At 38.2% G+C, this 14,054-nt stretch overlaps 1 protein-coding gene across 1 annotated transcript in view; it reads right to left on the reverse strand.

Annotated features, from left to right (window-relative positions):
- Positions 1-3,440: 3,440 nt before the first annotated feature.
- The window catches only part of SHISA9 (shisa family member 9), a 192,076-nt gene continuing 181,462 nt past the window's right edge, over positions 3,441-14,054 (reverse strand). Inside the window, exon 4 of the mRNA XM_010578482.1 lies at positions 3,441-3,811. Coding sequence (XP_010576784.1) covers positions 3,441-3,811 — 371 coding nt within the window. The remainder of the gene's footprint in view (positions 3,812-14,054) is intronic.

A 14,054-nucleotide genomic window follows, 5' to 3' on the forward strand; every position in this document is an offset into this window, starting at 1 on the left:
ATGTCCTTTTTGCCATCCATTATTTCAGTCAGGAATTTGCTGATAGAAACAACATGTGAATTAGATGGGTTGATGGTGGAGCTGTAACAGTGAGTTGTGTCTACTGTAGGTTAGGCTTGTACTCCCTGGGCTCCCCAGGCTTCCATTTGGGTCACAGGGCTGCCCAAAACTTTTCTGGTGCTGTGGCCGCACTCCATATGTCTCTCCTGAGGCCCCTGGCAGAATGGTTTTTTTTCTGTAGTTGCGCCTGAGGCAGGGGAATGCTCCTGTAACCAGAAGCAGGGCTTTTATGGACTATTTCATGGCACCCATGAAGGCACATAATGAAAATGAGACTCTTCTGCTGTTTAAAATGGCTAACTCCAGCCACTTCTGAATTGATGTTTTCCCTCTGATAATGTGTCATGGCTTCCTAGGAATCATAAAGTGTCTAAAGTATTTGCACCAAGTCATGCACTAAGTTGATTCTGAAGCTAGGTATCCTGATTCTTCATTTCTTCTTCTGAAATTTGTCTGATACCATTGCAGCAATGCAAAGAGAAGAAGATACCCAAACACTCTCCTTTTCTGAGGTTCCGTTCATTGTTAGGTTTATGAGCTGGTAGCAGTATTAAAAGCCTGTAAAAGACTTTCTGTTCCAGCAGACTTGGTACACAGATGTTGAGTACAGGTTTTTTCTGTAATGAACATATAAAAATTTTGAAGCAATATATACCAGTGTTTCATCTGAGTTTACTGGGTAGTTCCAATTCTGGGATGCGGCTGAAACTTATTGCAGAATTCTCCTGCATTTATGAAGACTGGGATCTGGCCCTGTGCATGCTTACCTTTTTTTCTTTCCTCAAAACTGTAATTAACTGATCAAGTGACACAAGCTGTGTGTGGTGCTTGGAGGCTTACAGGCCACATGGAGCTTTGCAGGGCTTGCATGCTTTGTGTGCGTTATGTTACATTGTCTGTAACAGGTATTGCACATATATAATGCATACAACGTGCAGCTGCTTTCCATAGAGGCTTTTGTTCACAACACTGCCAATGGCAGAGTCAAATCATTTGTGATGAGATGAGCTCCACTCGCTGCAGTGAGAGCCTTCAGAAGCTCAGTTAATACTCAGAAATTTGCCCAATGATACAAGTTTAGGAATCAGCCAGCAAGTTAGATTCACATAGAATCAGTTTTATTGCCAGGTAAGAAATTCATATTAATATAGTGAATACATATGTTTACAAATAAACATTCTTAAAAAACAAACAAACATTTTATTGTAGGAAGTATTATTGGTATCATAAACTCTGTAGTTAACAAGTATTAACACGGGTTTACTTACAGAACATACAGTTACTAAAATATTTCCACATAAAATATGCTCAAGTTACACGAAACCTGTGTGAATTAGAGTGCAGCTGTAATGTGTATCTAAAGCATATGGATTAACAGCAACATTCCATAAAGGGTCAAATTAAGTCAGCCAGTTGTGAAGGCAATAAAGATTAAAGGAATGAAAGTAAGATAATGGAGAATCTGGGTTGTGTGCAAAGTATTTGTCCCGTGGGCTTTGTCCACTTCTGATAGTCTTAAAACATACGATCATACAATTTAGCAGCACACTTATGGAGAGATGCCGGTGCTCTCAGGATGCAAATCAATCTCAATATAGCTAAAAAAATGGTCTCTCCATTTAACCACATTTCAAATTCTTAGCCATTGCATCCTTGACTATGAAGAAACACTGCCAGTCAGTTGAGTACAGTAAGAAATGCCACTTCCAATTCTTCTTACAACATAACAGTTCTCACTCCTCCCTGCATACTCTTCCAAAACTTATCTCCAGAATTGACAGCTGGTGAGAACGCAACTGTAGTAAGTTAGCTAGTCAGGATTTAGCCAAATGACTTGTTTTGGGGGAAGGGCAGGAATTTAAGTGAAAGACTGAGTCCGTTGCCTGCCATCAGGCTGTTGCAGCACCGCCATCCCATCCCAACTCCGTTTATCTCTTTGTGGTTGTGCCGAAGGCTTTACAGGCCCAGGACTGCGAGTCTGTTACCAGTGCCTAGTTCAAGAGTGGTTTTACTCATACGAACAAGGCATCCGGCTCATCAGAACCACAGTCAAGACCACGAGTCCAATTGTTTCTTTAGTTTAAACCCAGATCTCTTTGACGTTTGAGGCTAGTCTGTTAGCCTCTTCCGCCAAATAGTCCACCAAGAGGGAACACCACTATAGAAAGCCAAACAGTAGAGACAATATACCATATAACATTTAGTTGAACTACAAAGAACTACCATGGCTAAAAGCAAATACAAAATGAGAGACTAGAGGGGAAAAGTTTAAATTGGGGAAATGGAGGGGCTAACTAAATAGTCTTGACTGTGCAACCACCACATGGAGATGTAGTCCAGTTTCCCTTTGGGACAAACAGAGGAGGCTGAGCAGGGCAGAACCCTTGTCATCCTTAGCAAAACATGAGGAAATAGCTTAAAGGAACAGAGGGGTCACTTTGAGAAACAAGACTGTCATTGAACAATAGTAATACAGTAAAGGCACCACCCACGTTTAATTTCAGTCTGAAGCAGTTGAAGATAGGCAAAACATTTAGGTGAAGAAAAAGTCTGCAAAGTGAGAATTGTTACCATCTGCCCAAAAACAGGAGGACTGAGAGGGAATATTCTGATGCCCTTATTCCCCCAGCAGCTTTCTGTGTCATATGATATGTCTCTTCTTATTTTGGAGGTTCCTAAAAATTTCAAATCAAAGGAAGTAAACTGAAACAAAATCTTCTGCTGTTTGCTATCATCCTGCAGAATTCTTTACCAGCCAGAAAGGTCCCATATGCTCTGAATCATAACAGTCTTCATAAATTCCTTGTAAATGAGTCTTTGTCCCTTATTGTATATATATTTTTTGCGCTTTCTATAGGATGGTGTGAAAGTTCAATAATAGAAGTTAGGGGTTGTACCAAGGTGTTTGCTCTTGGCTTTTCACAGGTCTAGTGATTATTAATATGTTTTATACAAAACTCCTCTCTGAAATAATATACTACCGTATATTGTTCTCTCTTTCTTCCTCTGTCTCAAGGCAGGAACATAGTGTAAATGTTTAAGCAGACATAAAGTTTTTCTAGATTGTGCTACTTCTCATCATGGATTTTAGTTTCAAGTAAAAAATTTAGTCACAAGGGTTTGTGTTCCATTGTGAAATACAAATGGAGTTTATAATTCAACCTTCAGTGTGTATTGCTGAATGGTATTAACCCACTCTTCGGCCTACAGTTGGCTGGATACCAAGAGTGTCCAGGTGGAAGTTCCTTCCTTCCATTTCCTTTTTTTTTTTTAATTTTGTATTTTTAAATTTATTTTTTGCCTTTCAGTTGAGTGTTTGTGTTGTGTATTTGTGTTGGTTTTTAAAGGATTTCATTAAAAAAAAAAAAAGGAAAACAAACTCAAACAGTTACTTCTGTCTTGCTGTTAGTTATGAAGTATGGCTGTGGGCCCAAATAATGCTGGCTCCGGGTTGTCAGTGGGTCACTTAACGTTGGGTCTCCCATACCATGCTTCCCCTTGTTTGTGTATGCTTGCCGTCTTAGAGACTGGTCGTTGGGATCCCAGGTCTTGTAGTGGGAATTGTAACCTAACGGGTGTGTGTGGATCTTTGCGATTTTGGACTTCTGCCCGTTCTGTTTGGTTAGGCCACTGTCAATCGTGTAAGCTCTCTCTTCATCTAGGCGCACTGGATGGAGTGGCAGGCTCCCCTTGGCAGCCAGTTCTGCAAGATGTCGGCGTTTGGTGTAGAAGTCATCGTTGACTTTGTCAGCTATTTGGATTTAAAACGGGGAGGGGACAAAAAAATCAGTTGGACACAAGAAAAATGTTACACAGTTTGCAGTAGGTCATGCACAGTTACATCTCTGGACCAGATACAGTTACAGGTCCATCAGCAGGAGAAATCCATGCCACCTCCCACCTCTTATTTTCTTTCTGTAGTATATTTTTGGATGCCCTTATGTTAGGTTTTTCATATATGCAGAAAAAAACCTGCTGCCCTTTAACAAAAGACTGTCCCTGCCCCAAATCACTGAGGTTGTGCTGATATTTACATTATGGGGACAGGTCTTGTGAATCTTGCCGCTGCTCATCTCACTTAGCATAAAAAGTTTAGGAAGTGTTCAGAAGCACACAGACTTTCTTGGAAATATTGAGGCATCTTGGGATGTGCTGTTGTACGAGAGCACATCCATTTAAATGCAATGTGTCCTGCAGACATTTAAACAAGCCAGTTGTAAGGTCCAATGGTGTATGAGGTGGACCCGTTTCTGTTGAATAATGCCTTAGGGCAAAATGAAGAATAGGATCTGTTCCTCTAAAGGCTAGGAAGTTCACTAATGCTTTATGGGCCTGAAAATACGTTGGGTTGCTGAAGGTTAGGTATTTACCCTGTGATTTTACAGACAATGAAAATTCTAAATTTCAGGTTCTGACATTGTTTTCTGGGGCCAGTGCCACTAAGAAATACAGCAATAGCCCTGCCAACAAATACCACATTGTTGTTCTCAATATAGGATTTTGTCCTCTGTGATTTCCTATATAAGTGTCTTCCAGTGCATGCTTTTGCTAAAGTTTGATTGTTGTTATTGCTGGCATTTATTTGGCCTTGCTTAAAGGTATGAACCATGCTCAGGAAGCTAAAGGCATTCTGCAGCAGTCCAGCAACTCATTTCAGTTTTGAGACTGAGTATCAGGGGTTTAAGGGGAGCTTAACTAAATTTCATTTTTTAAGATCTTGGCTTTTATGTAAACAGGGTTTATTTACCCCCTTCAAAAATCTAGATTTTGATTTAAGATAGTGCCAAATATGTAGATCAACTACAATGGTAGTATGTTAATCAGCATTGGTGCTTTGAATATATGATTGTATCAGCCTAGATTTGACTTTTGCTGTGCCCTGGCTAGATGCATCCATTTTCCTTGAATCTATGCCACGTAAGGCTTCTCTGCAGAAGTCTTGTACTTGTAGCTTTCCGTACAGCTCAGCTCCTCTTGCCTTCATGACGAGTAGGTTTTTAATTCCTTGCACTGTTTTTTGTTTATTTTCCCTCTTTTTCTCTCCCCCCAGTATTGCTAGGAGGCTTTTGTTGCATTCTGAATTTTCTCCTTCTCTCTAGATCTGAACAGGATCTTTATGCAAGGCAGTGAAATTCCCATGAGCACCACATTCATCTTCCAAGGTTAGGCTTCAGTTCTGCATCCCCCTTGTACTGGCCCCTCAACAGGGAGGATTACCAAAAGCAGTTGCTGTTTATCATGTCATGACATTTTTTGTATAATGACTGTGCAACTGGACATTGCTCTTAAATCCTTAATTTTGTCTTTAAAGAGGTGTTTCCTCTTCGATGAACTGAAATTGCTCTTGTCTGTGCTGTAAAATTAGGCTTTGTATGTTTTACCCATCTCCACCTGTATCTTTTTTTAATCGATGAGTGAATGCTTTTCTATAGCATACAGGTGTCTTCTGTTTTAAGCAAATCACCGAATGTAGATAATGGCCTATTCTAATTTCAGTACAGGATGTGCAGTTACAATTGCTGATAGACCTATAATGTGTTACAAAGAGAACCTGCTAAGTTCTGCTTTGATTTTGGGGTGAGTTGTTTCATTTAGACATCTGTAATCTGAATAATCAAGAAGTTGTATCTATTTCTCCTTGGAAGAGCTTTTTCCACTTCTAAATGTGGCTTGTCCTTTTAGTTTGTTAATATTCACTGAATGCCACAAAACAGTATTATATAAGTTGAATAAAACCAGGAGGGAAATGCAATCTGTATTGCTAATTTCTCATTGATCTGTTATCAATAATTGAGAAAAACAGTTGCAGAAAAGGCATTGTGAATAGCCACACAGGTGTTTATTTATATAGATTTTTACATCATAAGCACTGCAAGTCAGCTGGTTAGGGGACCGAGCTTCTGTATCTTATGACTTAGACCTTGTCTATATATGAAAAGTCACATTAGCTTGTGTAATTTAAATTCAGCATAATTATGTCCAGCTCCTAATATAGATACATTTGTCTGACTATTTCACATTTAAATTAGTTTAATTTGCATAGAAAAATTAAAAACTAAGCTAATCTTATGGAAGGATAGAGTAAAATTATAAGTTTGTACTTTTAATTTGATCTTAGTTAAGCTTCAGCAATTTGTCTTATGTAACCAAGATCTCTGATGATCAATTACAAGGTAAATAATGACTTCTGTTTAGAAGAATAACATTGGTGATGCAGTTATGTAAATAATGACCAAAATTTTCAGATATTTGCATTGCCTGATTTTTCATGCCATTTTTCTCTTTTGTATGGCTAAGTGAAAAAGGCCACAACAAGCTCAAGCCACTTCCTTGGTTTCTTTTTACTTTTTCTTGCTCACACATTTTCCCACTGCCAGCAATGGTCCTGGGTCTCTGAATTTTGTCAGACATTAGATATGTTACTCAGATCTCCAAACACATAAAGACTGATGTCCTCACAAAAGAGTAAATTCTATTACTGTTGCATATAAACAACATCCCCGCTGTAAAAACTAAGCAAGGAAGAAATCAGCCTCACAGGGACTGTGCCTATGACACATCTGTGAGATTGATTTTTCCTCTTGTTTATGCCATGTTATATGTAAAATTTTCAACTTTTTATTTGTTTCTTATGGAGGATCACACAGTAAGTAAAAATATTAATTCTGTAAATTGGGTTACATTAAAGTTGCTTTAGCTAATTTAGTCCTTAGTCCCTTTCTAGGGACATCTCAACTGTTCTCTGGATACAGCTTAAAGACAACAAACCAGGCTTGGATCTGTAAATCCTTGTCAGCAAAGTAAAGAAGAAAGCTGGCAAACATATGATGAATAGCTGATTGCATGCGTTTTGTCTGGCAGGGACAGTGTGGGAGAGCTGCTGTTTGTATTTGTCCTGATCAAATAATGGTTTGCAGGGTTTTGCCTGAGAATTTCTTATGTATGCCTAGGAGTTAAATGCTAACAGTGAAAGCCAGCCTCTTTATCTAATGTTTTAACCTCTTTAAAACAGTTTTCTTTCAGCATGCATGTGCAGGCTTACACGTAGGCACATGTACCGGAATTGGGTAGGGAAAAATAACCATTGTAGCAAATATGTAGCAAAAAACCCCATTGATAAAACATTGATTGTTCAGTTGTTCAAAAAGGCTTTTGGCAGGTCCTGAAGCAGTCCTCATTCTTGCATACTGACTAGATTATAGGTTTTATAATACCAGTGTGCTATGTCCCAGTGTGAGTGACCTGATGCTAGTATAGTGCAGAAACAGGTTTTTTTACTTCTCATTTTCAAAGCAGAAAAGATTCAGAAAAGTAATATTGAGCGTGGTTTTATAACAAATATTTTATCAAGAAAAGCATATTTATACTATCCTGATGCCAACAACTTTAAAAATTAACTGTGAATCTCAGGAAGCTCATTTTTCTTTATAACCAGCCCCTATAAATATTTTGTGGACTTTAAAGATGCAAAGACACATTTTGGAGTTACAGGATAGATTTATTATGTGACCTTGGGTACGTGACTCAACTTCTCTCTGCCTTGGTTTCACCAGCTGTAAAATGAGCTGTTAACACATTAGAGGAGTTAAGTGTTATGAAGTTTAATTGCTTTTTGTAGAGTATACTGAGTTTTCAGATGAAAGGTGCTATAGAGGTGCCTTTTGCATTGGCTTCTGTATATAAATTAGTAAAACAGGATTTAAAGATATCACTGTCATGTTTACAAAAGGAGTAAAGAATTAGAATTGCAAAATTGCTAAATGAACAATAGTAAAAGAAGGGCTTTAATTCTGAGTGTTATTCTTTGTGTTCCCTCCCTCTAGTCTTGGCAGCTAATTATAAAAATGTTCTCAGTTTCAATATTTTTGTAAGGTTTTTACTCCTTTAAGGTAATGCACCCACAAATTTAGTTACTGTTGTAGATGTTCATCTGAAAAAAATGCTGTAATATGATTTTTTTCCAACCTAAAGCATGTGCCTGGGAGGGGGGAGAACTTGGGCTTTTGTTCCTGCTGTGCATGAAATGAATAACTGAAAAAATATAGAAACAAAGTGAGGATCAAAAGCAGGACTTCTCCCTCCCAGCTGAGTACCTTAACTATTAAGCTAAAGAGATACTTTCTCTTCCTTTGTCTTTCTAGACTAATAAATCTTGAATTTTCTTCTGCTCCACAGCACAAGTTCATTAGGATGTGAATCTGGGTGGGAACCATCCTAGCAGAAGCTGGGATGCACCTTGCTGAGTAGGGAATGTAGATTTAAATCCCACTCAGTTGGAGCAGTTTTACAACCATGAACTTACCGTCTAAAAGGTGGATCACTCCACTCCTCACTCTTATCTGAATCCAATGATGCCATAAAGAAACTGACCACAACTGCCTGTTTTATTTTGATCTCGACTTTGCCAGTATCAGTGTCAAATGTCTCGGGTTGGGACCCCTGCCTATTTCCTTGAATTTTGATTTTGAAAGGAGATAGCTACCAAGCTGCTTGGGATAGCAAGGTCATAGGAATGCCTAGAAAAACTTCAGGGAGTTTAGGCTCATTTAGATGAGGTGGCCAGAAAGGAACAGGCTTTTGATGGTACATTTTGCTTCAAGTTTCCCCGTTCTGCCTAAATCTGTCACGAGGAGAGACAAGCTTTGTTCTTTTGCTGATTGATGATTGGCCATGACCAAACTTGGAAGTTGCACTTATTTTTTCAAAATCCACAGTTATATTACAAAAGCATGTAAACCAGTGAGTCGCTTATAGAGTAAATACCATGAATGAAGACATGTTTTCTTGAAAATCAGTGGCAAAAATCCTTCTGGCTGTAATAGGGCCACAATTTCTCACTGCGCTTATTTGAGTGTATGTTATCTGTGCTGAGAGGTGGCCCTAAAGCTATGTAATGTTGTTCTGCTCCCTGAGTTAAGTAGTCTTCAAAGTGGCTGTGTAACCACTTCTGGCATAAACAGTTGTGTGAACATGTATTAGTGTTGTGTAATGCTTTCTTTTTCTTGTAAAATATTGCAGTTACAAGCATTTCTGTGTAGAAAGTACAGCTAAATGAGGAGGTCTTGGGTAATTCTGAAGCAGTGTTTTTTACTCATTTCCTCATTGACAATCCTCCTATCTTTGTGGGTCCATAAAATGGCTTTGAACTCTTGCACCACTTCTTACAGCTATGGGAGAAGTGTAGAATCCTGAAAGACAGTTATGTCCTGCAGCTTTTGTGAAAGTAGGCACCTAGAAGTGGGAAGAAACCTCTGAAGTGAAAGAGGAGAATCCACAAAGGAGTGAGCCCTTATAAAAGCTCTAAAGACATTAAAAAAAAAAAAATCTTCAGTGAGAGCTTGCAGTCACAGTCAGAAGATACAAAAATATATAGGGAACCCTGTTTCTTAGTAGATGTTCGTTATCTGAACATATTTTAAGAACTACTTTGTGAAATGCAGAGCTTTATTCTAGCCACAGAGAGACTGTATTTCAAATTTAGGGCTAGAGATACAGAAAGCAAGCCAATGGAAAATGCTGGGGACAGGCAATCACGCACCAGATAACAGCTAAAATACACTAATAGTGTATTTGTAGATGTTTTCTGCTTAACAGTAAAGCTATCTCTATGTAATATTTAACAGTTTATAACAAGGCTTTGCTTCTACAGCCATGACTTTGCTGAGACATTAGTGTAGTTACCTGAAGCTATGGGAACCTTACATTTCTCTCTCTAGGTAATGAAAATGAAAAGTCAAGGAAAGACAAAAGGGTAATGAATATTGGCTCAAAGACAACACGAGAATTTTGCCCAGGGAAGTACTAGGATGCTGCCTTTGGTGGTGCTGTTGTTGAACCTGTCTGAATGTGTGATCACTTATTCATTTGCTTTTCTAAGCTGGCATCTAAGACAATATGTTCAAAGGCTTCCAAGATGTAAGCCAACTCTGTGGGAGAATTTTTGCAGGAGTTCAACTCAAAATCAAAGTAGTATCATTTTCTACACTATTACAAGTTTTTTCTCAGGTTAGGGGAAAAAAGGAACATGGACTGAGTTCATATTAGCTGTCCCCAGGTATGAAGTGGGTCCAATAAATTCACTGAAAAGTGTGTTCCATCCAGTAAAACAAATAACTAATGACCTGTATTTTGAATGAAGGGGTTCACTAAGCATCATGGAGCGTAGAAGGATTTGCCATGCATAACATGAAGTCTGTTGAAAACAGAATATAGCTAGATGTGGCAGGTAGAAACAATTCTATTCATATAATGCCAGCAGTGGGTAGGATGATATGACAGATGTGTCTGTGGCCAAGAGGAAGGAATGTAGCTACTTCATGGTTGGTCACTAGCTAGTCTCATCTCATGGGCACTGGAGTGGCTGTGTATAAGGTGGGGCAATTTTAAACTATACTAAATTCTAAGGAAGGGCGAAGGCCATTTAAAATAAATTTTGCATCCCTCCGCCATTCTTGTATTGAGCTCTGAAAATGCAGAATTCAGCCTGTGGGCTGCAATGCATTGACTTCTGTCCTAAATATTTGCCTTTCTTCCCCCCAAAGTTCTAACACCAGCTTGCCTTTATTTAAGACATTCTGAAAAGGAAGATAATACTTTATGTCTGTGGATTCTTTCTCATGATTTTTATTCCCTATTACTGATAGAGGTAAAGAAAAATAGATAATGCATAGAACCACCCATAAATTATTTTCATAATTTTGGTAGAACCTACTTTTTGTGGCTCTGTGTTATTCCTCTCCTGGCCCTCTTTAGCACTTTATTCATTTCTTATAGTGATCTGGAGAGAGACCAGGCGTGAAAAGACATACCATATCAATCTTTTTTTCTGCAGACATTGTTTGAAAGGAGCTTGTCCACCTCCAGACACAAGACTGCATTTTGTTTTCCCAGTGAAACAAAATTCTACTTTCATGATACAAGACATGATGAAACATGAATATGTAGGCCCAAACATCTCTTCTATCGATTACTTTCATGACAGTTTCTGAAAGGCTGAAGAGGCCAGAATATTTCTGGATTTTGAAACGCATTAGGAATGGTTTAGAATAGAAATGTAATTAGACTTGGTAAGTAGAGCCTCCAGTCTCAGCAATGTTCTCTTTATCCACTACAGGCAGCGAAGGCTGCTGCTTGGTTGGGAACGCTAAGACAGAATTTGATTAACTCCTCAGGCATCAGACATCATGTGTGGTACCTCATGTACAGGGTTACAGTTCCCTGGAACACAAGAGTAGCCACATGTCTGTGAGCAGAAGCATCCCTCTTCCAACAATGTGCCAAAAAAGCACGGCACTGCAAAGTCTATTTTTTTTTCTTTTTCTTTTTACAAACATTTATTTACTGTGTAAGTTTAGGCAAGTTTCTCCTTGGACATGTAAAACAGCTTTTCCAGTTGGGTTTTGTATACTTGACTGCATTGATTTACATAGTATTAAATTGCAATATTTATGATTCAATTTTGCAAAGTGCTGCAGTGATATCATGATTTGGTTTTGGTCAAAATACCCCAGACACACACACACATTGTACCTAATGTAGAGACCAATGATATGCAGAATACTTGTATCTAACCAATGTAAGAAAAGCAGAGCTTTTCTGATTTACCAGAATCAATAGGTTCTGTCAACCTGGAAACAAATGGTGGCTACGTCATGTTAAATTAACATTAAAATTGTAAATGTTTTCAGGAGACCTGAAATCTGTTGCATGCAGATAGACAAAGATTACACTACTTTGTTATACCCTCAAGCGATTTAACATTTTACATTCAAGCATCAAGATGTTAAATTGCTGGTTCAGTATCGTGCAATGAATGATAAACTTGAGAATGAAATAAGATTGCCAGTTCTATTCTTGAACCAATGGATGAAATTGTAAAAGAAGTCTAAGAGAATTATGTATTCAAATCTCTGACTTTTCTTTGAAAATGCAGCCAGTGGCTGTCCTGTAACTGTAAATCTGTTTTTTTCTTTTTTGGTTTTTTTCTTTTTTTTCCTAAAGGCCTCTAAGCTCATGTCCTTTCATGGCATCTACAATGGCAAATACATATGAAAAGTTCTACTGTGAAATATTTATTTCCTTTTATCTCATTTAGGCATATTTATTAGTTTGAGTTTTACTGGAAACCTTATATGTGGTAAGAAAACTTGCCTTTTGTAATAGAAACTATCTACGGAGTCATGCTGTCATGCTTAACTTCTGAATAAAGCATGACTGCAGCATAAACTGATTATAGGAAATGAGGGTTTGGCTTGCTTTCTAAAAATGCTGTCCGAAGCCAAAGAGGTTAACACTTAGGAGATTTGCTTGAAAGGCTTCTTCCACTTCTTCCTTCAGTAATCTTGCTTGCTTTTTCACTAGGTAGTTTTTAAGGCTTCTCAAACAAGTCAGGACAAATCTGATTTTGTCAAAAGTTTGCAGCAAGGCTTTCATACATCAACAATAATAAGAAATTGTTTGTAACCTTTTTGGTCGGTGAGGACTTTCAGTTTGTTTAAGGGCAGGGCTTCCTCACTATTCCAGGAGCATTGCTTCATGTACATTTGCAGAAAAACTGTGCAGTCATGTGCAATAATAGGCCCTACTACTGCAGTCAGAGTAATTCAGGCAGTCTGCACACAGCAATGTGCCTTGCTGCTGGGAGTGGACCGCAAACCAGGTGGACTGTCCTAGCAGGCTGCACACTGAGTAGTATGTGGGTCACGTCGGAAAAAAATTTCACAGTGTTCTGCAATGTGATTCAGCATCTAAAAATGCATGTTTGTTTTTCCTTAAGGTGTCAATTTATCTCATTTAACGTTGACTGAAAAAGCTGTTATATTCCTGACCACATTTATTTGTAATAACTGTTCTTAGCACGAACCTAATTTCATTTTTTTCACACATTGCTGTTGGCATTCTTCTGTGTGCTGAATTTCATTTTCAGTTTTAATACTTTTTATTAGATGGTTTTGTTTCCTTTGGTATACTGCTGGTTATAACTCTTAAACATATGTCTGAATCAGCTACAAATACTCTTAGCTGTGATGATGTAGAAAGCTGCATGAGAACACAGAAGACCCAGTTCAGGTCTCTGAATACATAATTAAGACGTGGTTTTAGTGCTGAAATAAACCTGCGTTTTTCTGTCTTTCAACTGGTGTCATACTAGATTTACACTATTCTTTCCAATTACAGAGTGAGGTCTAAAGGCCTTTTGAATTGTACTGGTTAAATGAAAAAAGTCCCAGTGATGTAATAACTATTTTTTGCAGGAGTTATTTTTATTTGATCTGTTTCTTAACTGCTGTAATTTTAAAGAATTTTTAGCAATCATTCTGGATTGAAGTTGATTTGTTTTTCCAAAATTAGCTGGGCTATAAGTTGTTTCTATTAGAAAGTGATCTTTTTCTATTTTTTTTTTTGCCAGAACAAATCCTTTTTAAGAGACAGTTATTAAGCAAGAGAAAAAAAATCAAGAAGTAATTCCATAGCTGTACTTGCACACATTCCATTCTTGTTTTTTATTCTCCTTTCCTTCTCTTCCTGCCTCTGTACTACTAGACTGCGTGGCATTTGTATTATTAAAGTCTTGTGCATAATTGTCAGAGGTTTCCAAACCAGACGTGTGTCAAACTGAAAAGAAATAGTGTTCCCTGGTAATTGCCACACTTGCACTGTCAGAAGAAAATCGGTTTCATAAGGTTTTCATGCAGATTGGGCAAACCCAAAGGCAAACCCTCACTAATGCCTGCTCTGAACAGAACACTCTGAGCAGCCTTCACATAAAGCAAAAGCATTTGAGACTGACTGACAGTCAAAGAAGGATTAGTAATGAAGCTCACTTCAATTCATATTTAATAGTGTGTGCACACACAAGACTTTTGCCATATCGGGATGTTCAGCTCCCACTCCTACCTTTTTTTCCAGGAATTGCAATCATAACCATCACTTGTGAAAAGGAGAACCAGCAGTGCTGAGCTTCAGATCTTTCTCCCCCACTGTAGTACGTCCCT

The sequence above is a fragment of the Haliaeetus leucocephalus genome, unplaced genomic scaffold, assembly GCF_000737465.1.
Source record: "Haliaeetus leucocephalus isolate CR32 unplaced genomic scaffold, Haliaeetus_leucocephalus-4.0 Scaffold636, whole genome shotgun sequence".
Taxonomy (NCBI): domain Eukaryota; kingdom Metazoa; phylum Chordata; class Aves; order Accipitriformes; family Accipitridae; genus Haliaeetus; species Haliaeetus leucocephalus.